At 37.2% G+C, this 13114-nt stretch overlaps 1 protein-coding gene across 2 annotated transcripts in view; it reads left to right on the top strand.

Annotated features, from left to right (window-relative positions):
- CFAP43 (cilia and flagella associated protein 43) overlaps nt 1–13114 on the top strand; it is a 128588-nt gene that overhangs the window by 39035 nt on the left and 76439 nt on the right. For both annotated transcript variants that reach the window (XM_060641555.3, XM_060641552.3), the window contains exons 9-12: nt 3277–3393; nt 6291–6371; nt 9536–9684; nt 12074–12177. In XM_060641555.3, coding sequence (XP_060497538.3) covers nt 3277–3393; nt 6291–6371; nt 9536–9684; nt 12074–12177 — 451 coding nt within the window. The remainder of the gene's footprint in view (nt 1–3276; nt 3394–6290; nt 6372–9535; nt 9685–12073; nt 12178–13114) is intronic.

Here is a 13114-nt window from a genome sequence, read left to right on the forward strand (position 1 = left end):
GAGAGAGAAACAGATTATTTCGAAGGAATTTCAATTAGACTAACAGCTGACTTCTCTGTGGCAATAAAGTAAGTAAGGAATAGTGAAATGCTATCTTCCATATATAGCAAGGGTCAGCAAACTATTGCCCTGTAAACCCAAACCAGCCTGCTGCTTGTTTTTATAAATCAAGTTTTATTGGAACACAGTGACACCCATTCATTTATGTATTGTCTATGGCTGCTTTCACACTACAATGGTAGAATGAAGTCATTGTGAGAGATCACATAGCCTGCAAAGCCTAAGATATTTACTTTGTGTCCCTTTATAGAAAAAAGTATGCTGACCCCTGATGTAGTGAAATGAGGTAACTACCACCTGGAATTCTACACCCAGGAAAGTACTTTTCAGTATAGGGTTGAAAAAAAGCATTTTTAGACACTCCAAAACTGACTGTAAGCAGCAGACCATCACTAGAGAAAATTCTAAAGAATGTACTTCAAGCGGGAGGAAAATGATCCCAGATGGAAGTATTGTGTTATAAGAATGAATAGCAGTAAATGTGTAGAGAAATGTAAATGAACACTGCCTAACAGCAAAAATAATGTGAAGTTAGGTTTAGAAATAACATTGAATTAAAATCCTAGACAACAATAATGTAAACTGGAGGGGAAGGAGTAAATGGAATAAAGTGTTTCAATTTCATTGTTTACTTTCCCAGGCAGAAAGTAAGGTTTTAAGTAACCTTGTGGTGTTTATAAATTAGGTTTACATGTTGTAATTTCTTTTTTTTTTTTTACATTTATTTATTTTTGATAGAGACAAAGCACAAGTCGGGGTGGGTGGGAGACAGAGAGAGAAGGAGACACAGAACCTGAAGCAGGCTTCAGGCTGCGAGCTGTCAGCACAGAGCCTGATGCGGGGCTCGAACTCACAAACCGTGAGATCATGACCTGAGCCGAAGTCAGACGCTTAAGCGACTGAGCCACCCAGGCACCCATACATGTTGTAGCTTCTAAGGTAACCACCAAAAGATCTGAAACAGTAGATGAAATTTCTACACTATAGATGGAGAAAGTGAAATACTTTTTTTAAAAGAGCAACCCAAAACAAGGTAAGAAAAGAGAAAAAGAAACAAGTAAGAAAGTAGAAAGCATAAATTAAAATGTAATATTTAAACTCATATATATTAGTAATTACAATAAAAGTAAACCAATAATTGATTTACTTAAAAGGCAAAGGTTACAATACCGAATTTAAAAAAAAAATACAAAACCCAATTATGCACTGTTTACAAGTGACACAGCTAAAGCATAAGCATACAATGAGATTGAAAGTAAATAAAAGTTTTTTAGGGGCACCTGGGTGGCTCAGTCGGTTAAGCGTCTGACTTCAGTTCAGGTGGTGATCTCACAGTCTGTGAGTTCGAGCCCCACATTGGGCTCTGTGCTGACAGCTCAGAGCCTGGAGCCTGCTTCAGATTCTTTATCTCCCTCTCTCTCTAACCCTCCCCTGCTCATGCTCTGTCTTTCTCTGTCTCAAAAATAAATAAAAACATTTAAAAAAATTTAGAAAGTAAATAAAAGTTTTTAAAAATACAGTAACATTGAAAGTAAATTTAAAAATTGAAAGTAAGTAAAATTAAGACAGAAAAAGATCTAACATGCAAACATTAACAACAACAAAAAGCCAGTGGTGATATATTTATTAGGCAAAAATCATTACTGAAGACAAATGGACTTATTTCAAGAATAGTAAAAGGTTAAATTCACCAGGAATATATAAACATTAAAAAAAAAACATATGTACTAAATAAAATAGTCCCAAAATATATAAAGCAAAATGTGGCAAAATGACAAGGAGAAGCAAAGTCATAATCTCAATGGGACACCTTAATACACTTTTCTCAGTACAGGATAGAGTAAACTGTATCCCCAACATAGCAGCCAAAGTGAGAACAACTGTTGTGTTTACTCTTCAGAACCCTCCAGTGATTTCCCATGTTCTTCTGACTAAGAGCCAAAATCCTCACTGTGCTTTACAAGGCTCTTCATGATATGGGTTCTGTTCTCACTGGGCCTTGTCTCCCCCTGCTCTGCTTCTTGTTCATCCTGTTCCAGTCATGCTGGCAATCATGCTGTTTTCTTTAACTCACAAGGCATGTTCCCCCTTCACCGTCTTTGCACTGGCTGTTCTCTCTGTTTGGAATGCTCTTCCCACAGAATGCACATGAATCCTTTTTTTCCTCATTTCCTTCAAGTCTTTTCTCTAAAGTTACCTCAGTAAAGCCTTCCTTGGCTACTTGGTTGAAAATCCCACTCTCTTATCATGTCTTACCTTCTTTCCCTGCTTTATGTTTTTGAGTCTTACAAGTACTGCTGTTTAACTTACAATATATCCTATTTAGATACCTTGTCTATTGTCTGAATGCCCCAGCAGAATGTAAGCTCCATGAGGGCAGGGAATTTTTGCCTGTTTTGTCCTCTGCTATCGTCCCAGCATGCAGAGCCATGCCAGGCCAGTGTATCCATTCAATATTTGCTGAAGGAATGAATGAAAATTAAAATCAGTAAGTATCTATCAAATTTAGACTCTACAGAATTGTATTTTTTAGACCAACAAGAACAGGAGTATTCATGTTTAACTCAAGGAAATGTGAAGAACTCGTCTTCAGTTGAAAGCCGATTTCTTATTGCTAGTTAAGTGGCTCTACCATATTACAGTTACTTGGCAGAGAGTCATAACTTACAGGATAGATTTTTTTTGAGAGGTGAATTCGGCAGCTGAGAATGATAAATAAGTCATAAAGTAACAGCTTCAGCCCCACCTCCACAATTTCCACAAAGGCTTATTTAAAAGTTTTTATCAGTGCCCACCACTGTCTAGTATGTGATTAAGACTTACTCGTTCACCATAACAATTTTTCTGGTTTTCCACATTTCACAAATTTTTTGTATAAATATTTTTGAAGTCAGGAAGAAGTGTTATGTTTTATTCCTTAAAAAACGAATGCTTGGAATTGGAGAAAAGAAGAAAGTCCTATTTGTTGATTATTTTAAATGACGTGTGAGTGAATGAATCAATCAATAAACAAATTAAGCATCTAGATTTTAAGCTCTTCAAGGTCAAGGCCTTATTGGCGTTGATCTCTAATTTCCCTTCACCTATTCCCACACAGTGCCTTGCTCATAGTAGGCATTTAATAAATAGTTGCTGAACTGCACACACAACAATTACATCATATTTCTTTTCTTTCTTTCTTTCTTTTTTTTTTTTTTTTTTTGGTATATTTAACAGGGATCCATTTATATTTACACTTTTGGTGAGGAGCCAACCTTTAATAGAGTCCTAGAGGCTTGTGATGGGAAATTTCAGGCAATTGACTTTATCTCACCTGGACATGAATACTGCATGGTAAGGAATATTTTAGCATTTCACGGTAGGATTTAAAGATAAGATTTTGGAAGTTTATGTGGAACCTTATACAAATAGGAGCCAGAGGATATTAAGGATGTGGTAGAAATGCCAACCACTTCCATCACTGAATGTCCTCCCCAGTTAGAATGACATCATTATATTTTGACTTCATAACATTAAGTCTCTGAAAACATCCAGAGCAATTAAAATCTGAGGAGTTGGGGCGCCTGGGTGGCTCAGTCGGTTAAGCCTACGACTTCGGCCCTACTCATGCTCTATCTCTCTCTGTCTCTCAGAAATAAATAAATGTAAAATCTGAGGAGCCATCCTGTTTATATTCATCACCCAAGTTTTCCAAGCCAGAGCTTTAAACAGATTCATCGCTCATGAGTTATTAACACTCATTAAGCTAGTAGTATTTACCCTTTGTCAGAGTAGTATAGACCCTCTGAGGATGGAAATGAAATACTTGCCATGCACAAAATATGAATTTGACCTACTTAGGAAAAAAAACCCAACTGCTACATTTTGGAAAGAAACTGTTTTCTTCCTGGTGTTTAACTGTTTACTTTTTATTGATCTCAAGAAACATTTCATTTTTCATATGGTTTATCAACAAATCCATTAAAATTTTGGGAGTTCTAGCAAAAATATGTACAAGATCTATATGAGAAAAGTTACAAAACTCCTTTGAATGAAATCAAACAAGATCTAAATACATGGACAGATATTCCATGCACATGGATAAGAAGACTCAAAATCGTTAAGGTGTCAGTTCTTTCCAAACTTTCCAAACTTAACTTATCAGTGCCCACCACAGTCTAGCATGTGGTAAGATTCAATGCAATCCCAATCAAAATCCCAGCAAGTTATCTTGTGGATATCAATAAACTGATTCTGAAGTTTATATGGAGAAGCAAAGATTCAGAATTGCAAATACAATATTGAAGAAAAAAATGTATGACCAACACTACCCAATTTTCAAGATTTATTTTAAGGCTACAGTAATCAAGACAGTATGGTATTGGTGAACAACTGGACAAATAGATGAATGGAACAGAAGAGAGGACCTAGAAATAGATCCATACAAATATAGTTGACTGACCTTTGACAAAGGAGCAAAAACAATTCAATTGAGAAGGGACAGTCTTTTAACCAAATGGTGCAGGAACAACTGGACATCCACATGCAAAATCATCATCATTGTCATCACCATTGAGTCACAGACTTTACACCTTCCAAAAAAATTAACTCACACTGGACCTAAATGTAAAATGAAAAACTATAAATTCCCATAAAATAGCATAGGAGGTTGGCAATGACTTTTTCAACACAATACAAAACGTAATCCATGAAAGGAAAAACTGACACGTTGGACTTCATTAAAATCAAAGGCTGATACACTAGGAAAGACAATATTAAAAGAAAGTAAAGACAAGCCACAGACAGGGAGAAAAATCTTTGTAAAACATGTATCTGATAATGGACTGGTTTCCAAAATGTGCAAAGCATTCTTATAGCTCAACACTAAGAAAATAATCAACTCCAGTAAAAAAAGGAGCAACACATTGGAATACTTTACCACAGAAAATATACAGATAGCAAATAAGTATATGAAAAGATGTTCAACATTATTCATCATTTAGAGAATTGCAAATTAAAGCAATGAGATGACACCACACACCTATTAGAATGTGTAAAATCTAAAACGTGGACAATACCAAGTGCTAGCGAGGATATTGCAGCAACAGAAGCAATTACTCATTGCCTATAGGAATCAAAATGGTATAGCAACTTTGCAAGTTTGGCCCTTTCTCACAAAGCTAAACACTCTCTTACCTTATGATTCAGCAATTGGGCCTCTTGGTATTTGAAAACCAATTTGAAAACTGGAGTTGAAAACGTGTGCCCACACAAAAACCTATACATGAATGTTTATAGCAAGTTTATTCATAATTGCCAAAACGTGGAAGTAACCAAGATATCCCCCGGTAGGTGAATGAATAAACAAACTGTGATATATCCATACAATGGAATATTATCCGGCACTAAGAATAAATGAGCTATTAAATTGTGAAAGGATATAGAAGAGCCTTAAATGCATAATGTTAAGTGAAAGAAGCCAATTTGGGAAAAAGCTATATGATTCATTCTATGTGATGTTCGGGAAAAAGAAAAACTATGGAGACAGTAAAAAGATCAGGGGCTGCCAGGGACTCGGTGGGAAGGAGGGAGGGAAAGATGGAGGTGGAACACAGCGAGTTTTTAGGGCAGTGAAACTATTCTGTATGACACTGTGATGGCGGATACATATTATACATTTGTTAAAGCCTGTAGGATGTATGACACAGAGAGAACCCTAATACGGACTATGGGCTTTAGTCAATAATAATGTATCAATGTTGGCTCCTCAATTGTAACAAATGTACTACACTGAAGGCAAGATAATAATAGAGGAAATTTTATGTATCTGGTGGGGGGAGGGTAAGGGCAACTTTGTACTTTCTGCTCAAAATTTCTATAGTACTGAAACTGGTCTTAAAAGCAAAATCTATTAGTTTTAAAAATGTATAATTTCTTGTTTCTAGCTTTACTCCTTAAGCGATAATCCTGTTGAATTTCTAAGTGATTATGCTACATGGAAAAAAATGTTTTATTTCACTTTTCTGATCCTAAATAGTTATTATGTGTTACTTAAATTGTATTAAAGGTAATTTAATTTTTGTTTAAATCAGAAGTACTGGTGTTGTGATTGTCGTCATAATCCATACAAGTAAAATGAAGTATTATAGTAAGTCATCCAAGTCATTGACATACTAAAAAGGGATTTAGAATATGATTCTATAACAGAGTCTTGTTTTCTGTTTAGGGTTTTATTTTTCTTTCTTTTACAGACACTCACACATTCAGGGGAAGTTTGTGTTTGGTGTTTAGAAGATGGTACTTGTGCCAGCAGGATTTGTCTGAATACCCCAGTAAGTGTGGCTTAGAAATGGATTAAAATATTGAATTCTAATCTAATCTATGTTTTCATATTTACATGTCAATAGTCTATGGAAATACTTGTTACACATGCCAGTAGGGCATTTTTACCCTCTGCATGTAGAGTAATTCCGGTGTATAAAGTATATTCCGCAGCCCGGAAGATAGAATATAAGGTACGGTATTGGTGTATACCAACATTGTCTGTGGTGGCAATTGTTGCTGAGGTCCTCGTGGTTTATATCTCACTCACGCTGTAAGTTCCCTGTGGTTTGGCAGGGTCTCTGCTCCACACAGTCTCTCTCTCAGGGAGCCAGGCTGAGGGAGGCTGACTCATAGCTCCTCAATGCCATGGTATGGGAAGGGAGTGTTTGAGGGTCTTGAAGTAGCACTTAGGTGTTTTTACTCAGAAATGAGTCACCGCCCTCGGCCATAACTAGTTAAATCGCCCCATCTAACCTCAAGGAGGTCAGTTAGAAATGAAAGAAAATTGCTACTCTAACCAGCTTGAGTCAAAATTAAGGAAGTGGGAAGTGTTGGCTTAATTGACTGTAAAGTATAGAACTTGTCCGGCCTCAGATGTGGTTCCGTCCAGCAACTCAAACGATATTATCAAGGATCTTGGTTTTTTCTCTATATCTTTAGTTTCACCCTAGGCATCTTTTAGTGGTACCCAAATGCCACAGGTGTCAGCCTCATGGGTGTCAGACCATCAAGGAAGAAAGCCTCCTCCAGTGGGAGGAGGAAGAGAAAAGAAGCTTCTCCTTTCCCCAAGGCTAAATGTCTTCTAATGTCTTTTTTTTTAATTTATTTATTTATTGTGTTATAGAGAGAAAGTAAGAGGGGAGGGCCAAAGAGAGAGGGAGAGAGAATCCCAAGCAGGCTCCACACTGTCAGCACAGAGCCTGACGCGAGGCTTGATCTCATGAACTGCGAGATCATGACTTGAGCTGAAATCAAGAGTCAGCTGCTCAACTCACTGAGGCACTCATGCACCCCATTTTCTAATGTCTTAATAACATCCCTGAACTAGTCACTGTGGACAGAGGAATGAGAAATGCTAATTGACTTAAGCTTAGCCTTGAAAATGGGAGTCAGATCTGTTTCACTGAACCTCCAAAATAGGAGAGATGGTTTCTCAATAGATATTCCAGAAATTTTCCAGAAGGAAGGTGTATGGATGCTGAGTGGCAAACCACAATTGCTCACAACACTCACCACAAGGTGATCCCAGTATTTCTGCTATGTTCATAGTACATTTTACATAAAATAACATTTCTAAAACTTAAAAGGACCAAGAAACAATGGCAATGCTATTTCTCCCTGAAATCATCATTTGATGTATTCTACAGTTCTAGATAAGATATGGATCTTGGTAGTAGGTAGGGAGGTTACAGTCCTTCCCCTTTATAAAATTAAAATCTCAATTATAAGACAAGAGGAAACATCACACCTCACATAAGAGGGATTATAAGATGCAAAGGCACGTAATTCAATGGGATATATAAAACTCACCCCAACAAATAAACCTAAAAATTCTTACCTAAAAGACTGAAATGTGAGTAGACTGCATGTTCTAGTGACAAGAGCTCATATGTATTTATTTCTGTTAGAATTACTAGAGCTTGAAGAGATCTTCAAGTTCATCACATCTCCTTTTACAAATGAGAGACATACAAGTGGTTAACAACCTACCTGAGAGTCTCTCTAATCAGGGCTTACCTTGTTCTTCTTGGCTAAAGAGAGATAGAGGCACCGTGAGAAGGCTTGCTTTCTGTACCAGATCTCTCCTTCGCCCAACCAGAGGGGAGACATTCAAATAGCTTTCACAGTTAATTTGACAAATGTTCACTGAACTCCAAACCAGGCATGGCACACTCATATGGTTCAGCCTGCACTGGGGACATCTGGTGGTTGCTCCTTCCTGAACAATACTGCTGCCTTGTGGGGAATTGGTAAGTGCACTGACCCAGCAATACTGAGGCTAGGTCTCCTGCCTGTGCCTGGGACTGTGTTCCCCATGAACATTTTAGGCAGAGACCCCGGCCCAGCACTGGGATGGGAGGATGTCTGGACACTAGCAGCTTCCCTTGATGGCACTTGCTAAGGAACAGAAGACCCCTCCAGATATTGCTGTATATTTTTAACCTGGCTGACTATTGCCCGGGAATGGACGATAATTTCAACTGATTATTTTGAGAACACACACACACACACACACACACACACACACACACACACACACAGATCCCATAAAGACTTTTAGTTGAAAAAAAGAAAAAAAGAAAAACTCTCACTATTTCGTTTCCAGTTTCACACTGAGATACCACTATAAAGACTCAACCTTGGAAAATTCACCTTTAAAAATAAAATAAAGACATGCTTGGTTGGACAACTGTACACTCTAATGAGTTCTCATCTTTGTCGCCAGCTATGGGATCCTGAAGCAAATTGCTACATTTTTCTTGGCCTCCATTTTCTGTTCTACCAAATGATTATCTCTTAAAGTCTTTTCTATTTCTAACGTTCTATGATCATATTCAAAACAGCCTACAAGGTATAATTATAGAGGAATGAATCTGATTGCTTCAGCGTCATGAAAGCAGATTTACTCCCCTAGACCTCATATTCTGTAGATGACTGTGAGGTAAGCAGGAATCTGCGATGCATGTCTTTGGTTACTGAATATATGGTGCAGTGATATGGTTATTTTCTTAAGTCTTCCTCCATCATACCAGCATCTACCATCAGCCAACAGATGAATGCTGATTAAAAAAAAAAATCACTAACATTCCAGAAAGATGTCCAAAAGTGCTAGGAATGTATTTTAAATTTATTTTATTTTTTTATTATTATTGGTATAATCATTTCATAATCCTTTAGGGATATAAATGACACCATGGTTTAAAGCTCAAGAAATCTCTTTATATTTTTGTGATGCTAACTTTAGGATTAAAGAATAAGACGTACAGATTCCTGTAACTTAGGCTATCTATTAGCTCAGGAATGCTGCATGTGTAATTTGTAATATCATACAACACTTGCCAAGGTCCTCATTTTGAGGGCTTTTCAAATAAACTGTAGATTCTTATGTGTAGTAGAGCAGGCTTTGTGTTCTGGCACAGGGAAATTAAGCCTCTGGGGTTATTTTAAACAGGCGACGGTTCTGGCTTCCTCTCCCTCCTCCTTCTCTGCTGCTGTGGGCACCCAGGAGGGCTCCATCCATTTCCTGGATGTCAGAGATCCTGAGACCCCTCGGGCAATTTACAAGGTCTTTCCCTCCGAATGGTCTGTGCAGCACCTGCTGTAAGTACTTCCTGCTTCTGGCAGCAGCATTGTTAGGACTGTCTGTCGAGAATTACAGTGAAGCCATAATTTCTTTTAATTTTAAGTTTTACATGTTTTGTTTCAAAAATTAATACACTGACTCAGGTCACTATTCAAAAAGTACAGAGGGGTGCATCGTGAAAAGGCTCCCACTCTTGTTCCCACTCAGTTGTCCTCCCTGGAGGCAGCCTGTTACCAGTTTCTCATGTCTTCTTTCCAGAGATATTCTATCCATAAATAAGCAAAACAAACAAACAAACAAACAAAAACCCACAAGTTCTTCCTTTTAATTACACAAATAATTATCAAGCACTTAGAATGTGGTATGTGCTTTGTTGTATGAGATGGATACTCTTATTGTCTCCATTACGGGGGAGGAACATTAGGCACAATGTGTTAAATAATTTGCTTAATATTGCACAGGTAGTAAATAGCAAATGTCAGGATTTGAACCCAGGTAGTGGGGGTCCAGAGTCACTGCCTTCGTTTTTATTTTTTTCAAGTTTTGATTTAAACGCCTTTGCTTTTAATGGGTAGCAAACTGTATACAATGTTCTATACCTCATTTTTTTTTCCACTTAATGGTATATTTTGGACAATGTTTTCTATCCACACATGAAGACCTTCCTTATTCTGTTTTGTGGTACATAGTATTCCATGATATAAATATACCATCATTTAAAACTTTTTAATTTTAATTCCAGTATTGTTAACATACAGTGTTAGATTCGTTTCAGGTGTGCAATATAGTGTTTCAACAGTTCTACACATTACTCAGTGCTCATCATGATAAGTGTCCTTTTAATCCCCTTCACCTGTTTCACTGATTCCCCCCCCCCCCCCCACCCACCTCCCCTCTGGTAACCATCAGTTTGTTCTGCATAGTTAAAGAGTCTATTTCTTGGTTTGTCTCTCTTTCTCTCTCTCTCTTTTTTTTCCCTTACTCATTTGTTTTGTTTCTTAAATTCCACATATAAGTGAAATCATTTGGCATTTGTCTCTGACTGACTTATTTCACTTAGCATTATACTCTCTAGCTCCATCCATGTTGTTGCAAATGGCAAGATTTCATTCTTTTTTATGGCTGAGTAATATTCCATTATATATACATACATACATACATACATACATACATACACACCACATCTTCTTTATCCATTCATCAGTTGATAGACACTTGGGTTGTTTCCATAATTTGGCTATTATAGATAATGCTGTAATAAATTTAGGGGTGCATGTATCCCTTTGAATTAGTGTTTTTGTATTTTTTGGGTAAATACCCAATATACTATCATTTTTAAAGACTGAGTTCTTTGGGGTTTTGTTTTGTTTTCAGAGAGAGAGAGCACGCAAGCAGGGGAGGGGCAGAGGGAGAGGGAGAGAGAGAATCTTAAGCAGGTTCCATGCCCAGTGCAGAGCCTGATGTGGGGCTCGATCTTACAACAGTAACATCATGACCTGAGCCTAAATCAAGAGTCACTTAACCAAGGGAGCCACCCAGGTGCTCCAAAAGTGTGTATCGATGGGCATTTAGATGATTTCAAATCTTTTGAAGTAATACTTTTTAGAAGACAGCATAGAGACATTGGATTTAGACTTGTATGTTATTGTTCTTTCTTTTGTTAATTTATCAGAATAGTAAGTATTAATAAGAAGTGACATTGGTGCCCTGCTTTACAGTTTGAGGTGCTGTCATACATTGTATGTGAATGTGAATCTCACTACAGCAGTCAGAATGGTGTTTGTTCCTGTTCCACAAATGAGAGGATTTAGGCTCAGAGAAGTTAAGAGAAGCTTTAAAGGATTGCCTAACTCGTGCCTGGAGGAGGCAGGTTTCCACCTGCTGCATTGTGCTCATGGCTCCCTCCAGCTCAGGGGGAAAGGAGCTGTAACCTCACTCCATTTATACTTTTGCCGCCTCCTCTTTCTCAGATCCTTTTCTCTTATTATAATTTCTATTTTCCCATTTTTCGAATTTGAAGAAGGTACAGAAACATCTCACTACATTCTTCCTCCTCCTGCCAGGCACTAGATGTCACAGTGATCACTAGTTTGAGAATTGTTTATTTCCACCTGCAATACCAAGAAAGCTCTGGTGTCATATTTCACTTACTTATGATGAAACACCACTGCATCTTCTCGACTGTGCGCTTTTAAGCTGCAGTTTGGAGATAACATTAACCTAGAATGTAATGATTGTATTTACCTGTAATCACTTGGCTTTTTATAAGATGGGATAATATTAAAAATCACAAACCATAAGAATGACTGGTTTTGAATGTATTTCCACACTGTCAGTCAATAAGTTTGTTTACCATCTTACTGGTGAAACAAGCAAAATCTGAGCCTCAGATTTCTTCTTCCCTAGTTATGACCAGCGAGGGATATATCTATTAGTTGGAACATCAGAAGGATGCGTCTTCATCATCAATGCCAATCCATCAAGCTTGTTTCAGATCCTTGGATTCGTAGGTACAACATGGAATGTTAATTAATTGGCAATTAATTAATGAAAAGACTGGTCACTTTATTCCAAAGAATTTAAGGTTGTGAAGATGGGGCTCTAGTGTATTTTCTATAAAGGAAACATTTAAATAACTGCTGTAAGTTATGTAAGAGAATTCCCACATCATGTTTCAAGGGTTTTTGGTACCTCTGCTTGGCATGTAGTTGAGCTAAATAAACTTTCTTAACTAAATTAATGGATTAATTTAGATATTTCTCATGTCAGATTTTATATATATTATACATATATTGTACACATATATAATATGTATGTATATTATATACATTATATATAATGCTAGATATTTCTAATGTTATCACAAAAAGTAGTTTCATTGGTTTATCCTTGAAATATATTTTAAAATACTTGATCTCTATTTAATAGAGATAGCTAAAGAAAGTTTTAGTACATGCATCTTTAATATTTCCTCTTTAAACAAAATGATATCTGGGTTTTTCAGTAATGTCATCCACATGCCCAGGTAAACCACAGACCTGGAAGGTGAGGTAGCAGTTATGTGATAAGTAGTAAGAACTAATACTTTCCTTTCTGGTATATTTTTACCCAAACACATTTTTAATTTATTCATTAACTTTTTAAGATTAGTGAGTGACTACTAGGTCTAAAATGCTGAACCTAGGTCAGTGGGGGCATGAAAAGGTCAAGGAGACAATTTCGTGGTGGAGGAATAAGCAGAGTGCTGTGTAGTCTCAGAGGAAGAAGCAATTAACTCTGCCAAGTGTGAGGAAAGGAGTGGAGACCAGATAAGGAGGTGCAGAGGGTTGGGGGAGAGTTCTCTGAGGATTTAAGTAGTGGGGGATGGGGTATATTAGTATTCCAGCTCAGGAGAGAAGTCTGAGTAAAGGCACTTGGAATGGCCAGCAGTCTGGTATAATAGGTAAA

The sequence above is a fragment of the Panthera onca genome, chromosome D2, assembly GCF_046562875.1.
Source record: "Panthera onca isolate mPanOnc1 chromosome D2, mPanOnc1 haplotype 2, whole genome shotgun sequence".
Classification (NCBI taxonomy): domain Eukaryota; kingdom Metazoa; phylum Chordata; class Mammalia; order Carnivora; family Felidae; genus Panthera; species Panthera onca.